At 23.2% G+C, this 23,112-nt stretch overlaps 1 protein-coding gene across 1 annotated transcript; it reads right to left on the bottom strand.

The window, feature by feature from the left end:
• Positions 1-10,453: 10,453 nt before the first annotated feature.
• On the bottom strand, positions 10,454-22,354 carry LOC122510586 (tubulin alpha-1D chain-like). The gene is made up of 6 exons (XM_043625359.1): positions 22,301-22,354; positions 19,013-19,229; positions 17,507-18,008; positions 14,379-14,706; positions 13,463-13,626; positions 10,454-10,854 (listed from the first exon to the last, which is right to left on the bottom strand). The coding sequence occupies exons 1-6, from the start codon at positions 22,352-22,354 to the stop codon at positions 10,725-10,727; spliced, it is 1,395 nt and encodes a 464-aa protein (XP_043481294.1). The 3' UTR covers positions 10,454-10,724.
• Between the last annotated feature and the right edge of the window lie 758 nt (positions 22,355-23,112).

Here is a 23,112-nt window from a genome sequence, read left to right as displayed (position 1 = left end):
AAATAAATATTGAACACTTTGATAAAATATGTTTTTTCTCCGATTGAACACATTAAAAGCAAAAGTCTTTAGAATTCAATTCAGTATGAATCTATGATGTAAAAATTATAAATTTACACTTACAGAATATTTGCAGATTTCTGCTTTAATAAATTAAATTAATTACAAATTCTAATTTTTTTCGTGTTCTTTTTTTTGCTTCTAAATAAATAAATTGAAAAGTAAAACTTTGAGTTCTTATTCTCCTTCTCAACAAACAAATTTAAAAATAAAACTTTTTTGAGACTTTGTTTTTAATGTGGAACAGAATTTATTTGCGTCAATATTAATAACATTGGCGGAAATATTATTGTGTTCCGAAGGAACGCTGAAAAAAACAATTAAGATACAATAAACATATAATATATAAAGCAGACAAATTTATCTTTACCTAAAACTAAAAAATACGAAAATATTTTGCTATGCAAAAAATTTTGTTTATGAATAAAACATGGCATGCAACAAAACTGTTCTCCTAAAACAGAAGAAAATATTTCTACATGAAACAATAATATTTTACAATAAAACAGCAAAAAGCATTAACTAAAGTAAAAAATGTTTTCTTTGACAAAACATAAAAGAAACATGTTGGCCTAAAACAAAAACAAATATTTCGACAAACATAAAAAGATTTTAAAATAGAAAAGTATATATTTTTAAAATATTTGCAATATCATTACAACATGAAATAAAACGTAAAACGGAGAAAAAACTTAATACGAAAAGAATAACATTAAACAGAATAAAAAAAACATATTAATAAAAAATATTTTCTTGACAAAACATAAGAGAAATATGTTATCCTGAAACAGAATAAATAATTATGTTGACCTAAGACAGAACAAATATTTCGTCAAACATAAGAAAAGGATTTTAAAATGCAAAAGTATATATTTATATTTTAAAATTATTTGCAATATCATGCAACATGAAATAAGACATGAAATAAAACATAAAACGAAGAAAAAACTTAATACAGAAAAATAAACATTAAACAGAATAAGAAAACATAATTCAAAAATATTTTCTTGACAAAACATAAAAGAAACATGTTGACCTGAAACAGAAACAAATATTTCGACAAACATAACAAAATAATTTTAAAATAGTAAAATATATTTTTTCATTTTAAAATTATTTGCAATATCATGCGACATGAAATATTACATAAAACGGAGTAAAAACTTAATACGAAAAAATAAACATTAAATAGAATAAAAAAAACATATTAATAAAAAATAGAAGAAGAAAAATTTAACAAAAAAAAATTGTACACAAAAAAGAAATAAGTATGTTAAGCTGCAACTGAAAAGCATTGACCTGAAACAGAAAGCATACTTTAATTAGAAAACAGTGAAAAAAAATCAGAAATAAAACAAATTCTATACCTCAGAGAAGAAAAATTATGGAATTTGCAAATGTTAATCTGAAACTGAATTGAAATTTTCACTAAAAGCAGGCCTTAGATTAACTTTAAAGGGTCAAAAAATGTGTTTGTTAAATTTAATTTTAATTCATTTTAATTTTCATTAATTTTAATTTTAAAAAAATGTAATTTGAATAAATTTTAATTTGAATAAATTTTAATTTTAATAAATAATAATTTTAATTAATTTTAATTTCTTTTAAAAGATAAAAGATACATTATTTTTCGTGTTTCATAAAAAAAAAATTTTTATTTCAAAACGTTCCTTCCGAAAATTTAGGTATAAAAAAGCGCGAAAATTGAAAATAATATGCGACGTTTAAGTAAATTGACGATACTATAAAATTTTTTTAAAGTTCGAAACGATCGAATAACGTTTAAATTGAATCTACAAATATTGAATAATTATATGATGATGTAAAACATGGAATTATTATTTGTTCGAATTTTCCAAACGTCGAATGTTAATTTGAAAGAAATTTAAGAACATCGAATGCTTATTTTAATTGAATTTCAAAACATCGAATATCAATTTGATCGAAAATGTTGCAGTTATTCTATATTCTCGAAAAATTTACTTTTTTATATAATCATAAACAGTGATAACTTCAGTCTCAGTAATAATTTAAAATTTATCGTAAATAGTATTATACTTATTTATCAAAATATCTCTTATTGAGTAATAAAAAATTAATGAAAAAAAGTTTACATTGACAAGGAAAAAGAAAAAAGTAAAACGTAAATATGAAAGGTATTTTTCTTAGTATGAATACAATTTTTAATTTCAAAATAGAATTTCTTCTAACAGAAATAAGTAATTAAGCGTGTGTAAAGATTCATTATTGTTATTGTTACTTTGTTATTGTCAAGACTAAAATGTAAAATATACAAATATGAATAAATATTAAGTTAAGTAGCAGTAGATGATTTTTTTTCTGCTTCTTATGAAAAAATTTTTTTCTCAAGAGAAAGGAGATAAGAGAGTGAACCGGAATTTTAGTTTACAAAAACGACATTAATTCTTGTGAAAAGAACGTAACCTCTTCAAGTACTCTTTAGGTGTATGCTATTCTCTACCGAATGTGAATTGATACCCATCGCTTCATCTTCATTGGTGCATCACCACCGTCGAAGAGACTCAGTATGTCATTTTTTGTTTTAGACATTTTGTTAACAAATGAATTGACGTACAAAAGTTAACAAGAATATCATTAGATGAATCATCACCAAACGTATGGCATAGTTCGTGAACCCCCTGAGATGGCTGGTACCCTCCAAATCCACTCTTTCCTTTTTTCGGAAATCATTCTTTTGACCAGGAAAAATGCCGTTTATTTTTTATTAATCTTTTGTTAAGCGCAATGTTGAAATAAATGTATATTTACATATAATGTATGAATATAATAAAGTTTGTGGATATAAGTTAATACAACCAATGCATTGTTGGGTATAAATATTATAATTCTTTTTTCTTGTCATTGTAAACTATTTTTTATAAATATTTCATTGTTTAATAGTAGGAGAGACTGAGGCTAAATGTTAAATTTGGCACAACTGTTTTTTTAGACAACAAAAAACAACAGAGAAAGCCAAAAGTCATTTGCTTAAAACCAATTTTTTTTTGCTGATAGCACAAACTACTTCTGCAAGGGTTACATGCCAATATGACCTGTATATCTCCTTCGATGGTTTACATGCTATAATGCATTTTTGGTTCTTAGCAAAGACAAGTATAGTTTCTTTTGAACGTTCACGCTCTGCAACAGTTTTTCTCATTATTTTCTTAGTACGAAAATAATTTTCGATTTTAAAACTCTTCTAACTGGAATATTTTTTTGTATTTTTTTATAATTTAGCACTAGATACGCGCTTCAAAGCGCAGGTGCACATTGTGCTTCAGTTCTTAATAGAATGCAATAAATCATAAAATTAAAACATTACAATGTTCTTAAAACTGTGAATTTGTTTTAAAATTTGAAAATATTAAAAAAGAATATTTAAAATTGATTAAAATTCGAAAAATGAAAATAAAATGATTTAAAATTTGAGAAAATTAAAATAAAATGAATTAAAATTCGAACAAATAAAAGAAAAAAATTATTTAAATTTTGAAAAAATAAAAGTATAATTATTTAAAATTTGATAAACTGAAAATAAAATTATTTAAATTTGATAAAATAAAATTATTTAATTATAAATTTTTTTTTTTGAAAATTTAAAATAATGAAAGTAAAATAATTAAAATTTTTTTAAAATAAAATTAATTAAAATTTGAAAAAAGAAAATTAATTGAAATTTGAAAAAAGAAAATAAAATTAATTAAAATTAAAAAAATAAAATTATTTAAAGTTTATAAAACTTTTTTTTTAAATTTAAATTAATGAAAGTAAAATTTCTTATTAAAATTTTTAAAAATAAAATGAATTTATATTTGAAAAAAGAAAATCAAATGAATTAAAATAGAAAAAATTGAAATCTGAATTAAAATAAGATGAATTAAAATTTTAAAAAAAATTAATTAGAAATTGGAAAATAAAATTTTAATTTTGAGAAATGAAAATAAAATTATTCAAAATTTGATAAAAGAATTTTAAAATTTGAACAAATGACAAAAAATTATTTAAAATTTGTAAAAATAAAATTATTGAAAAAAAATGAAAGTAAAATAATTAAAATTTTTAAAAATAAAATGTATTAATATTTGAAAAAAGAAAATTAATTGAAATAGAAAAAATTGAAATTTGAATTTAAATAAAATGAATTAAAATTTAAAAAAAAAATAATTATAAATTTGATAAACTAAAAATAAAATTGAAATTTTCGAAAATTTGTAAATAATTATTTTGACCTTTCGCTGTTAATAAAGGGAGAGAAGGTTACAGGATATAAACATGACAAAAGCAATGACGTTGAGGAGATTATGACGTCATATTTCTTGGAAATTTACTAATTCTCACTTTTAGGAGAAAAATTAAATTTTTCAAGAGATTTTGAAAAATTTTTCTGCTTTCTGACTATAAGCGGGAAAAAATGAGAAAACAATTATTTAAATTTTAAAATATTAAATCAATAAACATTTTCAAAAAATAATTTAAAATTAGAAATCTTAAATAAAAAAATAAAAAAATCTTTTTTAAACTTACTGTGAACAATCACAGTCTATGCCTGGCCTCTATCCTGGTGTGGCACTTGTTCGAAGTCATCTTCGGGCACTAAAAACACTATCTCACGTGGTTTCACTCGGAACGACACTTACCCCAACGCTGAGGTGTTACACGGCCCGAGGTTCATTTGCAACTAAGGAAATGTCTGTCACTTAGTTGACTATTACCATTAATTGATTATTAATGACTTTTTAATTTCACGAAAATTTTTCGCACTTATGTGAAAAAATAAAATTTTCACTCTTCTGAAGAAAATACAAAATTTCAAAAATATTATAAAAATTATTTCCACTTTTCGCAGGAAATAAACAGGACAATGGCAAATGACGTTGAGGAGATAATGACGTCATATTTTTGAAAAATTAAAATTTTCTCCTTCTCTCTCATTCTTCGGAAGAAAATACAAAATTTCAAAAATATTACAAAAATTATTTCCACTTCTCGCAGGAAATAATCGGGACAATGGCAATGACGTTGAGGAGATAATAACGTCATATTTTTGAAAAATTTAAATTTTCTCCTTCTCTCTCACTCTTCTGAAGAAAATAAAAAATTTCAAAAATATTACAAAAATTATTTCCACTTCTCGCAGGAAATAATCGGGACAATAACAATGACGTAGAGGAGTTAATGACGTCATCTTTCTGGGAAATTTAAATTTTCTCTCTCACTCTTATAAAGAAAAAAAAAATTCAAAAAATATTTTTAAAAAATTTTTTTCATTTTCGCAAGAAATATTTGAAACAATATCAATGACGAAAGGGGGGGGGGGGGGGGGAAGTTAATGTCGTCATATTTCTTAGAAATTTACTTTTTCTCTATTTCTCTCACTCTTATCAAGAAAAAAAATTTTCAAAAAATATTACAATATTCTTTCTTTCAATATTCAAAAAATTTGAATAAATGAAAATAACCTTATTAAAAATTTGAAAAAATGAGAATAAAATTTGTAAAAATGAAATTAGTGTTTAAAAATGGGAATGATTTAAAATTTACAAAAATAAAAAATGAATTCACTAAAAATAAAAAATTTTGTAAATCATTTAAAAACTCACTGCGTCCAGTCTCAGCATAAGCCGATGTCCATCCAGGAGCCGCTACTCGTACAATGTCAGCTTTAGGCACTAAAAGAACACTCACTCGCGGTTTTAAAAATTTCGGAACACTCTTGAACTATTTCTTGGAAAATATCCAAATTTATAAAAAAAAATCCAATTTCTCCAAACTTATCCAAAAACATCCAGATGCATCCAAACGTATCCAAAAAAATCCAGAGTATCCAAAGGAATCCAAAAATATCCCACAGCGAGGTGTTGCACGGCCCGAGGTTCACTCACAACTGAAGAAATGTCTGTTCCTTCGTTACCTATTAACATTAATTGATTCTTAATGACTTTTTAATTACATTAAAATTTACACATTTTTCAAAAGATATAAAATTTTCGAAAATTTTCTAATAATTATTTCTACTTTTTGCTGTTAATAAATGGTTCATGTAGCACGTAATATTACAGAAATATTACAGAGTAATATAACAGTAACATTACAGTAATATAACAGTAACATTACATTAATTAAAAAAAAAATATTTGAAATTTAAAAATATGAAAATAAAATTCAAAATTTGATGGAATATAGTGTTTTAAAATTTACAAATATGAAAAAATGAATATTTAAGATTAGGAAAAATGAAAATAAAATTTAAACTTGGTTAAAATAAAAAATGAACTTGAAAAATGTTATGAAATAAAATGATTTGAAATTGGAAGAAATGAAAAAATTTTTGAAAATTAAAAAGAATAAAAATAAAATAATTTAATATTTAAAAAAAAGCAAAAGAAAATTGAAAAAAGGAAAATGAAAGTAATTAAAAAATTAAATGAATTTAAATTTAAAAAAATAAAATCACTGAAGATTAAAAAAAAAATTTTAAAGTTATAAATTTTAATTTAAAATTAAAAATTTTGTTTAACTTACCATCTTTTTGGAAAATATCCAAAAAAATCCAAATTCATCCAAAATTATCCAAAGTATCCAAACTTATCCAAAAACATCCAAACCTATCCACAGGAATCCAAATATATCCCACAGCGAGGTGTTGCACGGCCCGAGTTTCATTGACAACTGAAGAAAATTGTCCTGTCACTTAGTTGAGGATTAACGTTAATTGATTTTTAATGACATTTTAATTGCTTTAAAATTTACTCATTTTTCGAAAGAAATAAAATTTTCGCAAATTTTCTAACAATTATTTCTACTTTTTGCTGTTAATAAATGGTTATCATGTAACACGTAATATTACTGTAATATTACAGTAATGTAACAGTAACATTACAGTAATTAAAAATTTTTTTTTTTAATTCGAAAATACGAAAATATGAAAATAATTAAAATTTGTAATATTAAAAAGAAATAATAATAATACTGTTATTTTACTGTAATATTACTATAATATTACAGTAATATTACGTGCTACATAAACTATTTATTAACAGAAAAAAAGTATAAATAATTGATAGACAATTTACGAAAATTTCATTTCTTTCGAAAAATGAGTAAATTTTAAAGCAATTAAAATGTCATTAAAAATCAATTAACGTTAATCCTCAACTAAGTGACAGACAATTTTTTTCCGTTGTGAATGAACCTAGGGCAAATATTCAAATTAAAATGTCCTCCTGATGATAATATTACAGTAACATTACCGCGTAATATTACAGTAATATTTCTGTAATATTATGTTAGTAGTTGAAGACGGTCGAAGTCAGACATGATTTTTCTGTCCAAGTAGTAAAAATTAGATGTAGTCAGACAATAAATTTTAAATTCATGCGATTTAGCTTTAAGTGGAAGGAAATTAGTTTAGTCAGCCGATTGTTTATTTTTTTCAAGTAGTAAAAACAGATTTAGTCAGACTTTTTTTTGTTTTGGTTCAAGTAGTAAAAATAGGTTTAAGTAAGACAATAAATTCAGAATTTTTGGTATCAAGAAAAGACAAAAAGAAATTTAGTCAATCTTTTCTTCTTATATTTTGGTGCAAGTAGTAAAAATATATTTAGGGTAAGTGTACTAATTTCTGCGGTATTTTGGTCAAGACGTCTTTTAACTATAAAATATAATTTTTATATTGATCAAATTGAACTTATGTCTTATTAAATTTGTAGTTTGTGTTATTAAGATATGTTTACAATAAATAACATCTCTAAAATATAATTTATTTTAATAAATTTAATGAATTAAAAATAATATTCAATGCGTTTAATTCTGCGCGTTTGAGTCAGTTGCTGCGCATCAGTTGCTGCGCGAATTCAATTCCTGTGGGTCAGTTTCTGCGCATAATTTTGTGCTTATGTGTATAATACCGCAAACTACTATGAAATCAAAATGGGACAATGATTTTAATCAATGCTTAATTGAATAGAATATAAATTTATTAAAAATAAATATATATCATATATTAACAAAAGTAACAAATAATTTCTGAATTATCACATTTTTGAAACATTTAGTTAAAACTTAATAACAGAATTCTTCCTTAATTAATTTATGTATTTATTAAATTTTCTTTAGTTTTTCCTCCATAATCTTCATTTTTTCTTTCATTTTCATAATTTTTTCTTGCTCTTTTTCAAAATAGATAGTCTATTGTAACCAGTCTTAGTTGATTTTCTGAGGGCGCAGAAATTAAATCAAGCCCAAATTCTGTGTTAATTACTACTCTTAAAAATAAAATATAATAACAGACAAAAATAAAGTAAAGTTTAATTTTTCTTTTAAAACAAGGTTTTCTTTATCTAAAATCATCATAATAATAACCACTTTAAGTCTAAAAACAATAATAAAGCCTTTTTTATGTAGGTATTTTTGCACCGCCAGCAAAGTTAGCAATGAAAATAAATAGAACCTTGAACACGTCAACTTTTAATTAAAATAAAATACATAAATATTAAGTTTTGGTATATACTTCCTATATCTATTTTAAAACTTACATCGTTAAGTAATTTTTAAAAAAAATTTCAAAATTATTTGTGCCCTGAACAAATGTATTCACTTAAATTATTAAAATGCCGCAGAAACTGAAGCACCCGCAGGAATTGACGCACTTACCCTAGTCAGATACTTTTTTTTTTAAATTTAGTTCAAGTAGTAAAAATTTTAACCAAACAATAAATTTCAAATTCGTGCAATCAAGAATCAAGTAGTACATAATAAATTTAGTCAGTCACTTTTTTCAATTTTAGTTTAAGTAGTGTAAAATAGATTTAGTCAGACATTAAATTCCAAATTGGTTGCAATAAATAATTAATTGCTATTAACTAAAGAATTAAGAATAATTAAATAAAAAATAGATTGCCAGACAAATTTATATTTTGTTTCTAAGTAGTAAAAATATGATTTAATGTAACAACAAATTAATAATAGTTGTACTCTATTCTTAAGTAGTACAAAATTCGCTTGGTCAGACGTTTTTTTACTGTTTTCGAATCAAGTAGTAAATTTCAGGTTTAGTCAGACAAGATGACCTAAATTTATTTGAATAAGATTGTATGCACATAGCGTATGATACTTATCATTGTTAGACTACATATTTTTTAATTTGAATTTGTATTTAAAATTCGAATAATAGAACGCCTAAATAAATTCTTTTTTAGAAAATGCAGAGAGCTCTTGCGAGTTGTAAAAGCATATAACTATAACTATGCAGTTTAGAGTGTATGTTGTATATATATACATTTTCGCAACCACGTTTTCACAAGCTGAAACCAATTCCCTACACAACACACGAAAACTTTATATATGAAACTCACGCTGGCTTTTGCTGGTAATTTGAAGTTTCGTTCATTACACATGAAGTAAAATGAATGCTAAAATGAGCTTTTTGTGTTCGCAATTTTAGGTCACTGCTCATCGTAATTTCTTGAAAACTAAAAACCATTTTCAGGCCACTTGTTCCTACTTTTTTTTCTTCTCTTTATTTATGTCTTTGTTTGCGACGAAAAGTTAAAGTAGCAACATTAAAAATTTTTTTTTAAAAATTAAATTTCATATTAAAAAACAATTAAAAACTTTTTCTTATAAATATTTAAGTAGTACAAAATAGGTTTAGTCAGGCAATTTTTTTTACATTGTGTGCAAGTAGTAAAAATTAGTTTTAGTCGGACGATAAATTAATTATTAAAGTATTTTAAGTTTAAGTAGTATGTATTAAGTTTAGTCAGACAATTTTGAAAATAGTTGTTTAAGTAGTAAAAATCAGAATTAGTCAGACGGGAAATTAAAAAAATTTTCATTTAATTTTGAAGCAGTAAAAATCAGATTTTGAGGAAACATTAGAAATTGTAATAATTAGTTTAAGAAGTAAAACACCGTTTCATTCAGACAATTACATTTATGGTTTTAAGTAGTGAAAATCAGCTTTAGTCGGACAGTAAATTATGAATTTATGTATTTTAAGTTTAACTAATAGATATTAAGTTAGTGAGCCAATTTTTTAATATTTGTTCAAGTAGTAAAAATCAGGTTTAGTCAGACGAGAAATTAAAATATTTATAATTAAAGATTCAAGTAGTTCAAAGTGTGTTTAGTCAGGCAAATGTTATTTAATTTTTGCTGTAAGTAGTAAAAATCAAATTTAGTCTGACATTACAAATATTAAAAAAATAATTTATAAATATTTGATGAAAAAAATTATTTTTACAATAACGACAAAAAGCTACGAGAAAAAGTGTATATTTTCTTTTCCAAAAAGACATTACATAATATATTGGTATAAATACTAGAAAAAAAGTCATGACATAAAACTATATACAAAAATCGTGTAAAATCGTGTTAATTAAAAAGAGAAGTTTAACAGATTTCCTTTTTAAATGACACTTGTTACAAAAAGAGGGTAAAAAATCTAGTACAAAAATTGGTAAAAAAGAAAAGAAAACAAAAAATAGAATAAAGTGTCACGTTGAAATAAAATGTGGTCGGTCTGTTCGTTCATCCCATTGCGAAATTGGAGATCCAGTGAATTGCGACAATCTGTTGAATTAAATGGCAATTTTTGCTATATATACATTCTATATACACACACAGATGTTAAATTCTTTTCACATTTCGTCCTCTCCTTCTTCGCCTTCTGTCGAATCCATGCCAACCTCCTCATAGTCCTTTTCCAATGCTGCCAAATCCTCACGAGCTTCGTTAAATTCGGTTTCATCCATACTTTCAGCAACATACCTAAAAATATTTTATACAAAAATTATAAATAATCACATATAATAATATTGAATAGAATATATTAATATTCAGAAATTGATATGAAGACTTAAGTAGTACAAAATAAATTCGATCAGCCATTTTTTTTATTTTGGTTTCAGTAGTAAAAATAAATTCGATCAGCCTTTTTTTTTTATTTTGGTTTCAGTAGTAAAAATAAATTCAGTCAGACATTTTTTTTGTTTTTGTACAAGTAGTAAAACTATATTTAGTCAGACAGTAAATTTAAATTCAAGCTATTAAGAATTAAGTAGTAAAACCAGATTTGGTCAGACAATAAATTCTAAATTCGCATAATAAAGAATTAAGTAGTACAAACAGATTTAGTCAGACAAATTTATTTTTTAATCTTTGTTTTAAGTAGCAAAAATAGATTCAGTCAAACATTTTTTTTAATTTGGTTTAAGTAGTAAAAATAGATTTAGTCAGACAATAAATTCTAAATCCGCGCAATAAAGAATTAAGTAGTACAAAATAGGTTCTGTCAAACAAATTTATTTTTTAATCATAGTTTTAAGTAGTAAAAATAGAATTAGTCAGACAATTTTTTTAAAATTTTGTTAGATTAATTGATATTTTGTTAATTTTAATTTATTTTTTTTAAAATTGTTTTAAGTAGTAAAAATAGATTTAGTCAGACAATTAATTCTAAATTCGCGCAATAAAGAATTAAGTAGTACAAAATAGGTTCTGTCAGACAAATTTATTTTTTAATCTTTGTTTTAAGTAGTAAAGATAGATTTAGTCAGACAATAAATTCTAAATTCGCATAATAAAGAATTAAGTAGTACAAACAGATTTATTTTTTAATCTTTGTTTTAAGTAGTAAAAATAGATTTAGTCAGACAATTTTTTTAAAATTTTGTTTCAAGTAGTAAAAATAGATTTATTTAGACAATAAATTCTTAATTCGCGCAATAAAGAATTAAGTAGTACAAAATTGATTTAGTCAGACAAATTTATTTTTTAATCTTTGTTTTAAGTAGTAAAAATAGACTTAGTCAGACAATTTTTTTAAAATTTTGTTTTAAGTATTAAAAATAGATTTAGTCAGACAATAAATTCTAAATTAGCATAATAAATAATTAGTAGTACAAAATAGGTTCTGTCAGACAAATTTATTTTTTAATCTTTGTTTTAAGTAGTAAAAATAGATTTAGTCAGGCAATAAATTGATAATAATGGTACTTTAATCTTCAGTAGTACAAAATTTGTTTCGTCAGACTTTTTGTTACATTTTCGATTCAAATACTAAAATCTAATTTTAACGAGAAATAGATTTAGTTTGACAATTTTTTAAAAATTTTATTTTAAGTAGTAAAAATAGATTTAGTCAATATTTTCTAATATTATCTATCTTTTTTATTAATAATAAATAGTTTGTTATAAATACTATTATTATCAATATATTCTCAAATAAATGAAAAAAAATGTCAAATTAATTCCAAATAAATTTTCGAACATTAATTAGTTAATTTTCTCTGTATAGTAATTTAATAACGGAATAAATGTTATCAGTCCCTTAGTAAACTGTGTTCAATGAGCATAATTCCAGATTAGCATTAGACTCATTTCATCATCGAACTCTAATGAGCAATTATTTTACACCGTGTGCCAATATATATGTATGTATACAGTCATTTGTATTTGATTTTCTATCACTTGTATTCCACTTTGATCATGTATATAATTACTGAATGAATTAATACCATTGAGTGGGATTTCATATAAATTTAAATTATTTTAAAAAAATACAAATAATAATGCTTTTTACTGGTAAATATATTTTTAATGAATTTAAGTTTAATACTTATATTCACATAATGCATGTAAAAAAATTAAACATTAATAAGAAATGTTTTGTCCAAACAATGGAAAAAAATATTATTATTATTTATTATATTTCTGATAGAAAATTAAATATTTCGCCGATTCGATAATTATCAGTAAATTATCAGTAGTACTAGTCAATATTGGTCAGACAATAAATTAGGTAAATTATGTAACAGGTTCAGTCTGTCATGGAACTAAATTTTTTTTCTAATTTTCAGTTAGACAAATATCAAATGGTTTCTTATTATTTTGTATTAAGTAGTAAGAGGAATATTTAGTCAGACATTTTTATTCAGTATAAAAGAAACTTTTGTCAAATGGAGATTATGAAATTTTTCTAATTTTAGTTGAGATAAATAAATACAGATTAGAAAATTAAAAAATTTTTTCATGAAGTCTTGTAAATAATACATGTCAGTAGTAGATGACAGTTGTAGTCAGACATGAGTTACGAATTTAATTAATTTTTCTTCAAAAATGAAAAATCGGATAAGTGTGAGGTAAACTCGCACTAAAATAAAAAAATAATTAATAAATTAAAAATAAATTTTTTGTACAAATAAAAAAATACTTATAATAAATAATTAAAATTATTGAATTGTGCATATTTTGAGTAGGGCAAAGAATCATTTTTGCATGTAAAAAAAATAATACTGAAAATGACTCTTATTTACAACTTTTTAATGTTCACATTGCAATTATAAAATAAATAATAAGAAAAAACAATACAATTTACCAGTGTACGAATGCTCGTTTTGAAAACATAAGATCAAATTTTCTGTTTAATCGGGTCCAGGCATCCATGATAGCTGTTGTATTTGCAAGCATTGCCATTGCTCGTTGGACTTTTGCCAAATCTCCTCCAGGTACAACAGTCGGGGGTTGATAATTAATCCCAACCTGCGGAATTAATTAAAATACTTTAAAATTCAATTACGAACAAAAATAATAAAAGTCGGTATAATAATAAAAATAATAATACAAATAATAATAAAAATTCGTGCAATCGAGATTTAAGTAGTACAAAATAAATTTAGTCAGCCATTTCTTTTTATATTTTTGTTTAAGTAGTAAAAATAGATTTAGTCAGACATAAAATTAAAAATTCGTGTAATCATGACTTAAGTAGAACGAAATAAATTTAGTCAGACATATTTTTTTTGGTTTTGATTCAAGTAGTATAAAATAAATTTTATCAGACAATAAATTCAAAATTCGTACAATCAATATTTAAGTACAAAATAAATTCAGTCACCAACATTTTTTAATCTTGGTTCAAGTAGTAAAAATAGATTAGGTCAGACAATAAATTCTAAATTTTTTCTATCAAACTTTAAGTAGTATAAAATAAATGTTGTCAGACAATAAATTCAAAATTCGTTCAATCAAGATTTAAGTAGTACAAAATAAATTTAGTCAGTCTATTTTTTTTTAATTTGGTTCAAGTAGTTAAAACAGATATTTAGTCAAACAAAAAATTTAAAATTCGTGCAGTAAAGAATTAAGTAGTAAAAATTCTAAAAATACTAAAAATACTAAAAATACTGAAAATATTAAAAATACTAAAAAATATTAAAAATACTAAAAACACTAAAAATATTGAAAATACTGAAAATAATCTTAATGAAGAATGGAATAAGAAAAGTAAACACCTTGAAACCCGTAGGACACCAATCGACAAATTGAATTGCACGTTTAGTCTTGATTGTTGCAATTGAAGCGTTAACATCCTTTGGAACAACATCACCTCTATAAAGTAAACAGCACGCCATGTACTTGCCTTTTCTTGGATCACATTTTACCATCTGATTAGCAGTCTCAAAGCAGGCTGATGTCATTTCCATTACTGTTAATTGTTCATGATTTGCCTTTTCACACGAGACAATTGGCGCGTAAGTTGCAAGTGGAAAGTGAATTCTCGGATAGGGGACCAAGTTTGTTTGAAATTCAGTCAAATCAACATTCAATGCACCGTCAAATCTGTATATTAATAGAAAAAAAACTTTTAGAAACAACATTTAGATATAAAAATTATCTTTAATAAGTAAAGTGTTGATAATTTTTCATAATTTTTTATTTTTTACCAAAAGGTGGAGACTATTAAATAAGTAAAGTATTTTTTAAGAGCACAAAAATAATTAGGCTAAATGCCATAAAAAAGAAGAAAAAATGTTTAATTTTAAGAAATTCGGTTTTTTGCATTTTTGCCAATTTTCCATAAATTTAGATTTTTTACCAAAGGGTGGAGACTATTAAATAAGTAAAGTGGCTTTAAAGAGCACAAAAATAATGAAGCTAAATGTCATAAAAAAGAAAGAAAAATGTTGAATTTTAAGAAATTCGGATTTTCGAATTTTTGATAATTTTTGATAATTTTTTATTTTTTACCAAAGGGTGGAGACTGTTAAATAAGTAAAGTATTTTTGAAGAGCACAAAAATAATTAAGCTAAATCCCATAAAAAAGGAGAAAAAATGTTGAATTTTAAGAAATTCGGTTTTTCGAATTTTTGATAATTTTTGATAATTTTTTATTTTTTACCAAAGGGTGGAGACTATTAAATATGTAAAGTATTTTTGAAAAGCACAAAAATAATAAAGCTAAATGTCATAAAAAAGAAAGAAAAATGTTGAATTTTAAGAAATTCGGGTTTTCGAATTTTTTATAATTTTTGATAATTTTTTATTTTTTACAAAAGGGTGGAGACTATTAAATAAGTAAAGTGTTTTTAAAGAGCACAAAAATAATGAAGCTAAATGCTATAAAAAAGGAGAAAAAATGTTGAATTTTAAGAAATTCGGGTTTTCGAATTTTTGATAATTTTTTATTTTTTACCAAAGGGTGGAGACTATTAATTAAGTAAAGTATTTTTGAAGAGCACAAAAATAATGAAGCTAAATCCCATAAAAAAGGAGAAAATATGTTGAATTTTAAAAAATTCGGTTTATCGAATTTTTGATAATTTTTTGATAATTTTTTATTTTTTACCAAAGGGTGAAGACTATTAAATATGTAAAGTATTTTTGAAGAGCACAAAAATAATGAAGCTAAATCCCATAAAAAAGGAGAAAAAATGTTGAATTTTAAGAAATTCGGTTTTTCGAATTTTTGATAGTTTTTGATAATTTTTTATTTTTTACCAAAGGGTGGAGACTATTAAATAAGTAAAGTATTTTTGAAGAGCACAAAAATATAGAAGCTAAATCCCATAAAAAAGGAGAAAAAATGTTGAATTTTAAGAAATTCGGGTTTTCGAATTTTTGATAATTTTTGATAATTTTTTATTTTTTACCAAAGGGTGGAGACTATTAGATAAGTAAAGTATTTTTGAAGAGCACAAAAATAATAAAGCTAAATGCTATAAAAAAGGAGAAAAAATGTTGAATTTTAAGAAATTCGGGTTTTCGAATTTTTGATAATTTTTGATAATTTTTTATTTTTTACCAAAGGGTGGAGACTATTAGATAAGTAAAGTATTTTTGAAGAGCACAAAAATAATAAAGCTAAATGCTATAAAAAAGGAGAAAAAATGTTGAATTTTAAGAAATTCGGGTTTTCGAATTTTTTATAATTTTTGATAATTTTTTATTTTTTACCAAAGGGTGGAGACTATTAAATAAGTAAAGTATTTTTGAAGAGCACAAAAATAATAAAACTAAATGTCATAAAAAAGAAAGAAAAATGTTGAATTTTAAGAAATTCGGTTTTTCGAATTTTTGATAATTTTTGATAATTTTTTATTTTTTACCAAAGGGTGGAGACTATTAAATAAGTAAAGTATTTTTGAAGAGCACAAAAATAATGAAGCTAAATGTCATAAATAAGGAGAAAAAATGTTAAATTTTAAGAAATTCGGTTTTTTCGAAATTCTTATTATTCAATTTTAAGTAGTGCAAAACAGTTTTAGTCAGCTAAAATATTTTTAATTTCTGTTTCAATAGTATAAGTCAATTTAAGATCAGACAAGAAGTGCTAAATTTTTGTAATTTACATTCAAGTAGTATAAAAAAATTTTAATGAGAGAATCTAATTTTAATTACTATTTAAGTAGTAAAGATCAATTCTAGTCAGACTCTACCTTCAAAATTTTTTATTATTCAGTTTTAAGTGGTGCAAAACAGTTTTAGTAAGACAAAATATTTTTAATTTCTGTTTCAGTAGTATAAGTCAGTGTAATATCAGACAAGATGTGCTAAATTTTTGTAATTTACATTCAAGTAGTATAAAAAAAGTTTTAAGAGACAATTTAATTTTTATTACTATTTAAGTAGTAACGATAAATTCTAGTCAGACTCGACATGCAAAATTCTTGTGATTCATTTTTAAATAGTACAAAACAATATAGCTAATCAAAATATTTTCAATTTAATTTTCAGTAGTAACAGTCAATTTAAAATCAGTCAGGACGTTCAAAATTCTAGTAATTTACGATCAGGTAGTACAAAATAATTTTAATGAGTTTATTTTTAATTTAACTAATTTTAATTATTGTTTAAGTAGTAAAAATCAGTTCTAGTCAGACACTAAGTGCCAAATTCTTATTATTCACCTTAAAGTAGTATAAAATAGCATTAGTCAGATATAAATACAATTAAAAGAAATTAAATTTAAAAAAATGATTTTAAGCATTTAATTTAAAAAAATTTACTAAAATATTTCAAATTGAAAAAATAACTAAAAACATTTGAATTAAAAAAATTCATTAAGAAAATGGAAACATAAAATTTAAAAAAAAATGTTTTTTGAAAATTTAAAGAAAAATTGCAAATAATCTTAAATACCTTAACGATGCAGTAATTGAAGAGACAATTTGTCCAATTAATCGATTTAAATTTGTATAAGTTGGCCTTTCAATATCCAAATTTCTTCGGCAAATATCGTAGATGGCCTCATTATCAACGAGAAATGCACAATCAGAATGCTCGAGTGTCGTGTGTGTGGTGAGTATTGCATTATAAGGTTCAACAACTGCCGTTGATATTTGAGGCGATGGATAAATGGCAAATTCCAATTTTGCCTTTTTCCCATAGTCAACTGAGAGACGTTCCATTAGCAATGACGTCAAACCAGAACCAGTGCCACCGCCAAATGCATGAAATATGAGAAAACCCTGTAGACCATTACACATGTCTGCACTTTTTCGTATTCTATCCAATACCAAATCAATCATTTCCTTTCCCAACGTATAATGTCCACGGGCATAATTATTCGCCGCGTCCTCTTTACCCGATATCAATTGTTCCGGATGAAATAATTTGTTGTACGTTCCTGTTCTCACTTCGTCTTTAAAAATAAAAAAATTATTTTTTTTTATTTAATTTATTATTTTTATATTTATTTATTCTATTGTTTATTCTATTATTCTATTGTTAAAAGATTTTTTGTCTTTTAGGGACTTAATTTTTTTTTTAATTTAAAAACGAGAATTTTTTTTGTTTTCGTACTAGTAGTAAAAATTTATTTATCTAGACAATAAATTTTAAATTCGAGCAATCAAGAATTAAGTAGTAAAAATTGATTTAGTCAAACAATAAAATTAGAATTTTCGAAATCAAGATTTAAGTAGTATAAAATAAATTTTATCAGACAATAAATTGAAAATTTGTACAGTCAATATTTAAGTACAAAATAAATGCAGTCATTAACTTTTTTTAAATTTTGGTTTAAGTAGTGAAAACAGATTTAGTCAGACAATAAATTTTAAATTTTTACTATTTTTACTTTAAGTAGTATAAAATATTGTTAGACAATAAATTCAAAAATTCGTGCAAATACAGATTTAAGTAGTACAAAATAGATTTAGTCAGACAATAAATTCTTAATTTTTGCTATCAAATTTTAAGTAGTGTAAAATAAATATTGTCAGACAATAAATTTAAAAATTCGTGAAAATACAGATTTAAGTAGTACAAAATAGATTTAGTCAGACAATAAATTCTGAATTTTTGCTATCAAACTTTAAGTATTATAAAATAAATATTGTCAGACAATAAATTCAAAAAATTCGTGCAAATACAGATTTAAGTAGTACAAAATAGATTTAGTCAGACAATAAATTCTGAATTTTTGCTAACAAGCTTTAAGTAGTAGAAATAAAAATATTGAAAATAATAATTATTGAATTTTTATAAAGTAATAAAAAAATAAAATCAAAATCAGAAATAAAGAATAAACAACAATGAATAGTTGAGAATTTGAAAACATAAATTTGAAATATTATGTAGGGAAATTTTATAAAAAAATTTTGATTAGGTCTTTTCTTTTTTTTTAGAAAAAGTGAATTGAACCGATAACAGTTGGTTCGAGATCGAGAAAAACAGCTCTGGGGACATATTTTCCGCCTCCAGTTTCACTGAAAAATGTTTGAAATCCTTCATCATTTGTGCAAGAATCGGAAGGAAGCATGCCATCCGGTTGAATTCCATGTTCCAGGCAATACAATTCCCAGCATGCATTGCCTATTTGCACTCCTCCTTGGCCAATATGAACAGAAAGGACTTCGCGCTGTCAATTTCAAAAATTTTCTCATTATAAAATCGTCTATTTATATATATATATATATATCTAAACACATACTATATATTAGTTCTACATTCTAAATAATTCAAAATTAAAAAAAAAAATTTTTTCCATCTAAATATATTTTGAAATATATTGAATCGATATTTGAATAAAAATTTTGATTTTAAAAATATGAATTTAAAAAATTAAATTATTGAATTAATATTTTATATTAAATATTAATTAATTGAATTATTAACATTGACTATAAAATAATATAAAAATTCGTTCATTATTTATAATTTGTTAAATTATTCAAAATTTAAATTAAAAAAAATTTTTAAAAACTTTGTTTTCAAAAATATGAATTTAAAAATTAAATTATTGAATTAATAATATTTTCTATTAGATATGAATTAATTAAATTATTAACACTAACTATACAGTAATACAAAAATTCTTTCTTGTATTAATTATTGAATTATTATTATAGTTATTTACTTAGTTTTTTATTAATTTATTTTGAAATGGAAAGAAAAAAAATTAATATTTGTAAAGAAATCCAGGAGCGAAAGTGAAAATTTACTAATAAAGTAATTAATCAAAATAATTATTAAATTTTAATTAGCATTAGTTATTTTTGAATAAAAGAAAAAAATTTTGCTAGAAGAAAATTCGAAAAAATATAGGAGCGGATTTTACTTTGAATAAAAGTAAAATAAAAAATAATTTTTTATTAATTAATTAATTATATTATTTTTTAAACTAGATACAAATTTCAAAAATTATTAAATTAATATTTATAGTTATTTCTGCAATAGGAATACAGTTACACTAAAAGAATATTAAAGGCAAAAAATACAGGAACGAAAGTGACAATTATGTTTGTGATTTACATGAGGCGGGAATTTTTTTTATAAAAAAAAATAAAGCTACATGAAAAATATTTCTTTTACTCACCATTTTTAAAACAGGAGGGGTATTTATTTATAATTTTGGAAAAATTAGGACGAACGAACGACGTTAAAAAAAATTACAAAAACCTAACATCACCTAACATTGACACTTTAAAAAAATGACTAAAACAACAATCTTTTGTTTCCATGGATACGCATTATTTTCGATTTTAATGCAAAAAATTAATGTTGGAACTGAATATTATTAAATTGTAGGTATTAATTGTTAATTTAAAAATACGTTAATGTTGTTAAATATTAAAATTATTAAATTAATAAAATAAAATTATAAATTTAGAAAAAAAGTTACGAAACAAAATAAAGTAGACAAAATTATTTCAAAATATTAAATTATATTAAATTGATAATTTATACAATTTAATAAATTATACAAATAAGAAAAAGAAATAAAGACAAATTTAATAATTTTTTATTGAAATAAGGAAATAAAAAAAGCAAAAGGAATAAAAACAAAATTTTATAATTTATTTTTTCTTGTTTATATTAAAATGAAGAAATACAAAATTTTAAATTAAATTTCTAAATATTATTTCTTTTCAAATATAACAAAAAACTGTTTGCAATTTTTTTTTTGTCAAAAAATAATAGTTCTTTAAAAAAAATTAGCTGTAAAAAAAGTAAAGATTAAGTACAATTAAAATGAATAAAATATTAAAATTTTATTTTTTTTTTGGAAAAACGACTCCAAAAATGAATTTTAGGAAAAATGCTTCTCACTAATAGATTTCTTGTCAAGCAGTAGAGAGCAACGGGTTGCATATACTGCAGGATTTTCAGTCTTATCCCTGTCGGTAAATCTGATATCTCACATACTGCAGTCTATAGGCAACTCTATAGACTCAACTGTATTTTTAAAAGACTATAAAAAGGAATACGGATTTTTTGAATTTTTTCCGTGAGAAAATTCTATTAGGTATTTTGAATTCCTTCTTTTTAATAAATAATTTTTTTAAAAATAATAATGAATATTTATAATAAATAAAGATCGTAATTTGCAATTTTCTCCTTCTATCCTTATGACACTTTTTTTTAATACTTCTTGTAGGTATAAAAGAGACGCATGGCAAGATAAAGACCTTAAGCCCATAAGCCGATGTTCAAACACATCTAAGCTGAAAAATATCAAAAGGAACACTATCTTTCCGCCCTCATTCTAAAGTTGACGATTACAACTTTTTGTTTTATTTTTTCGTTTTTTTTTCCTTTATATTGTATACAGAGAGAAAATTAGAATCTTGATTCACGAATATTGGAGAAATTTTTTCAATTCATTAATTATTATGAATTTTTTTTTAGATTTTATTTTATGTTTAAATAAAGTTTTGAAAACAGTTTCTAACAAAACGAGGTGTCTTATTTATTAATTTTACAAAATCTTAGCCTTGTTTTTTATGTATATATTTTCTTAACAAATAAAGTTTCATTAAATACAAATTATTTTTTTATATATAAATTTTGTTTTAAATAAATTTTTGTTAAAAAAATTTTTGTTTCAAATATACATTTTGGTTCAAATAAATTTTGCTACAAATAAATTTTGGTTCAAGTAATTTTCGATTCAAATACATTTTCATTCAAATAAATTTTGGTTCAAGAAATTTTGATTCAAATACATTTTGGTTCAAATAAATTTTTCTTCGAGTAGAGACTATTTCTTTCAAATGAACTTTGGTTTAAATAAGTTTTTAGAAAAATAATTTTTGACTTAAATAAATTTAATAAATTTTTTATAAAAATAATTTTTGACTCAAATAAATAATTTTGTTTTTCAATTTGAAAATTTCTAAAGTAAAATTGAATTAGTTTTCGTTAAAATTGAAGAGAGAGATCGGATGAGAGATTATTTTGCGACTGATAGACACAGTTTGGTAATTTTCGTTTCTCTCATTGATGTAGTTTAAAACTCGTATATGCAGCATTTTGATATCATATCAGGTACTTTGGATCTGTTTGGCACGACACGCCATTTCCGCGTTCTCGTTTGTTGTGTATATATATACCGTCTTTTTCACACTAAAATGCCATTTTAACTTTCAAGCCTTCACATGCACTATACTCCTCCAACATTTTCTTTCTCTCGTTCTCTCATTTTTTTACCCCCTCCTCCTCCTCCTCCTGCTTCCTATTTTGTGGCAAGTGCAAAGCGTTCATTTTCCACCACAACTTATTGTGTTACTTATACCCTTTTTACATTACACCGCACACTTTTTCTCCAGGAAGAACAAAAGTCCGAGAAAAAAAGTATGTAGTGAATTTTTTTTGTTTTTTTTTTGCTTCTGTTCCTAATTTTATTTATATTATAAAAAAAAGGTTTAAATATTGTAAATAAAAATTAATTTCTCTTATAGTAACAAATTTGATTCAAATAACCGATTTCTTGTCTATTACCGCAAATAAATATTTATTTGAATTAAATAATTTTTACTAAAATTAAATGGTATTAAAATATTAAATACATTATTAAATATTAAAATACTGAAATTATTTATTTATTTATTTATTTATAAGCGGAACAAGCTAAAGAATAACCGGAATTTTTAGCGGAACCAATAAAGATTGGTTTAATTACTAAAATAAATTACTGGTTAAAATACAATTTATTAGATTAAAAAATATTTATTCACAGGGTTGCCACAGGTCAGGAAAAAGTCAGGGAAAGTAGAATTGGTCAGGGAAATCAGGGAAAAGTCAAGAATTTTTAGTAAAAGTGCTGGAAAAAATTTAATTTTCAAAATCCATAAGAATAGAAGAATATTAGTTAAAAATACTAAAAAAAATGAACTTTGGAAAAGTTTCAAATGTTTGCAGAAATTCAATTATTTTCAAAAGTAATAAAATTTTATTCTTCGCAGAAATTCAATTCTGTTCAAAAATGTTTAAAATATTTACCTCAAAATTTCAAGTCTCGT

Source organism: Leptopilina heterotoma, unplaced genomic scaffold (assembly GCF_015476425.1).
Source record: "Leptopilina heterotoma isolate Lh14 unplaced genomic scaffold, ASM1547642v1 Lhet_120, whole genome shotgun sequence".
NCBI classification, from domain to species: Eukaryota; Metazoa; Arthropoda; class Insecta; order Hymenoptera; family Figitidae; genus Leptopilina; species Leptopilina heterotoma.
This window is presented reverse-complemented; position numbering and strand designations above follow the sequence as displayed.

Coding starts and splice junctions, on each gene's coding strand:
- LOC122510586 (XM_043625359.1), bottom strand. CDS start 22,354: ATGAACGCTTTGCACTTGCCACAAAATAGGAAGCAGGAGGAGGAGGAG. Junction 14,707..17,506: donor TCAATTACTGCATCGTTAAG/GTATTTAAGATT, acceptor ATTAATATACAG/ATTTGACGGTGCATTGAATG. Junction 10,855..13,462: donor AAACGAGCATTCGTACACTG/GTAAATTGTATT, acceptor AAATATTTTTAG/GTATGTTGCTGAAAGTATGG.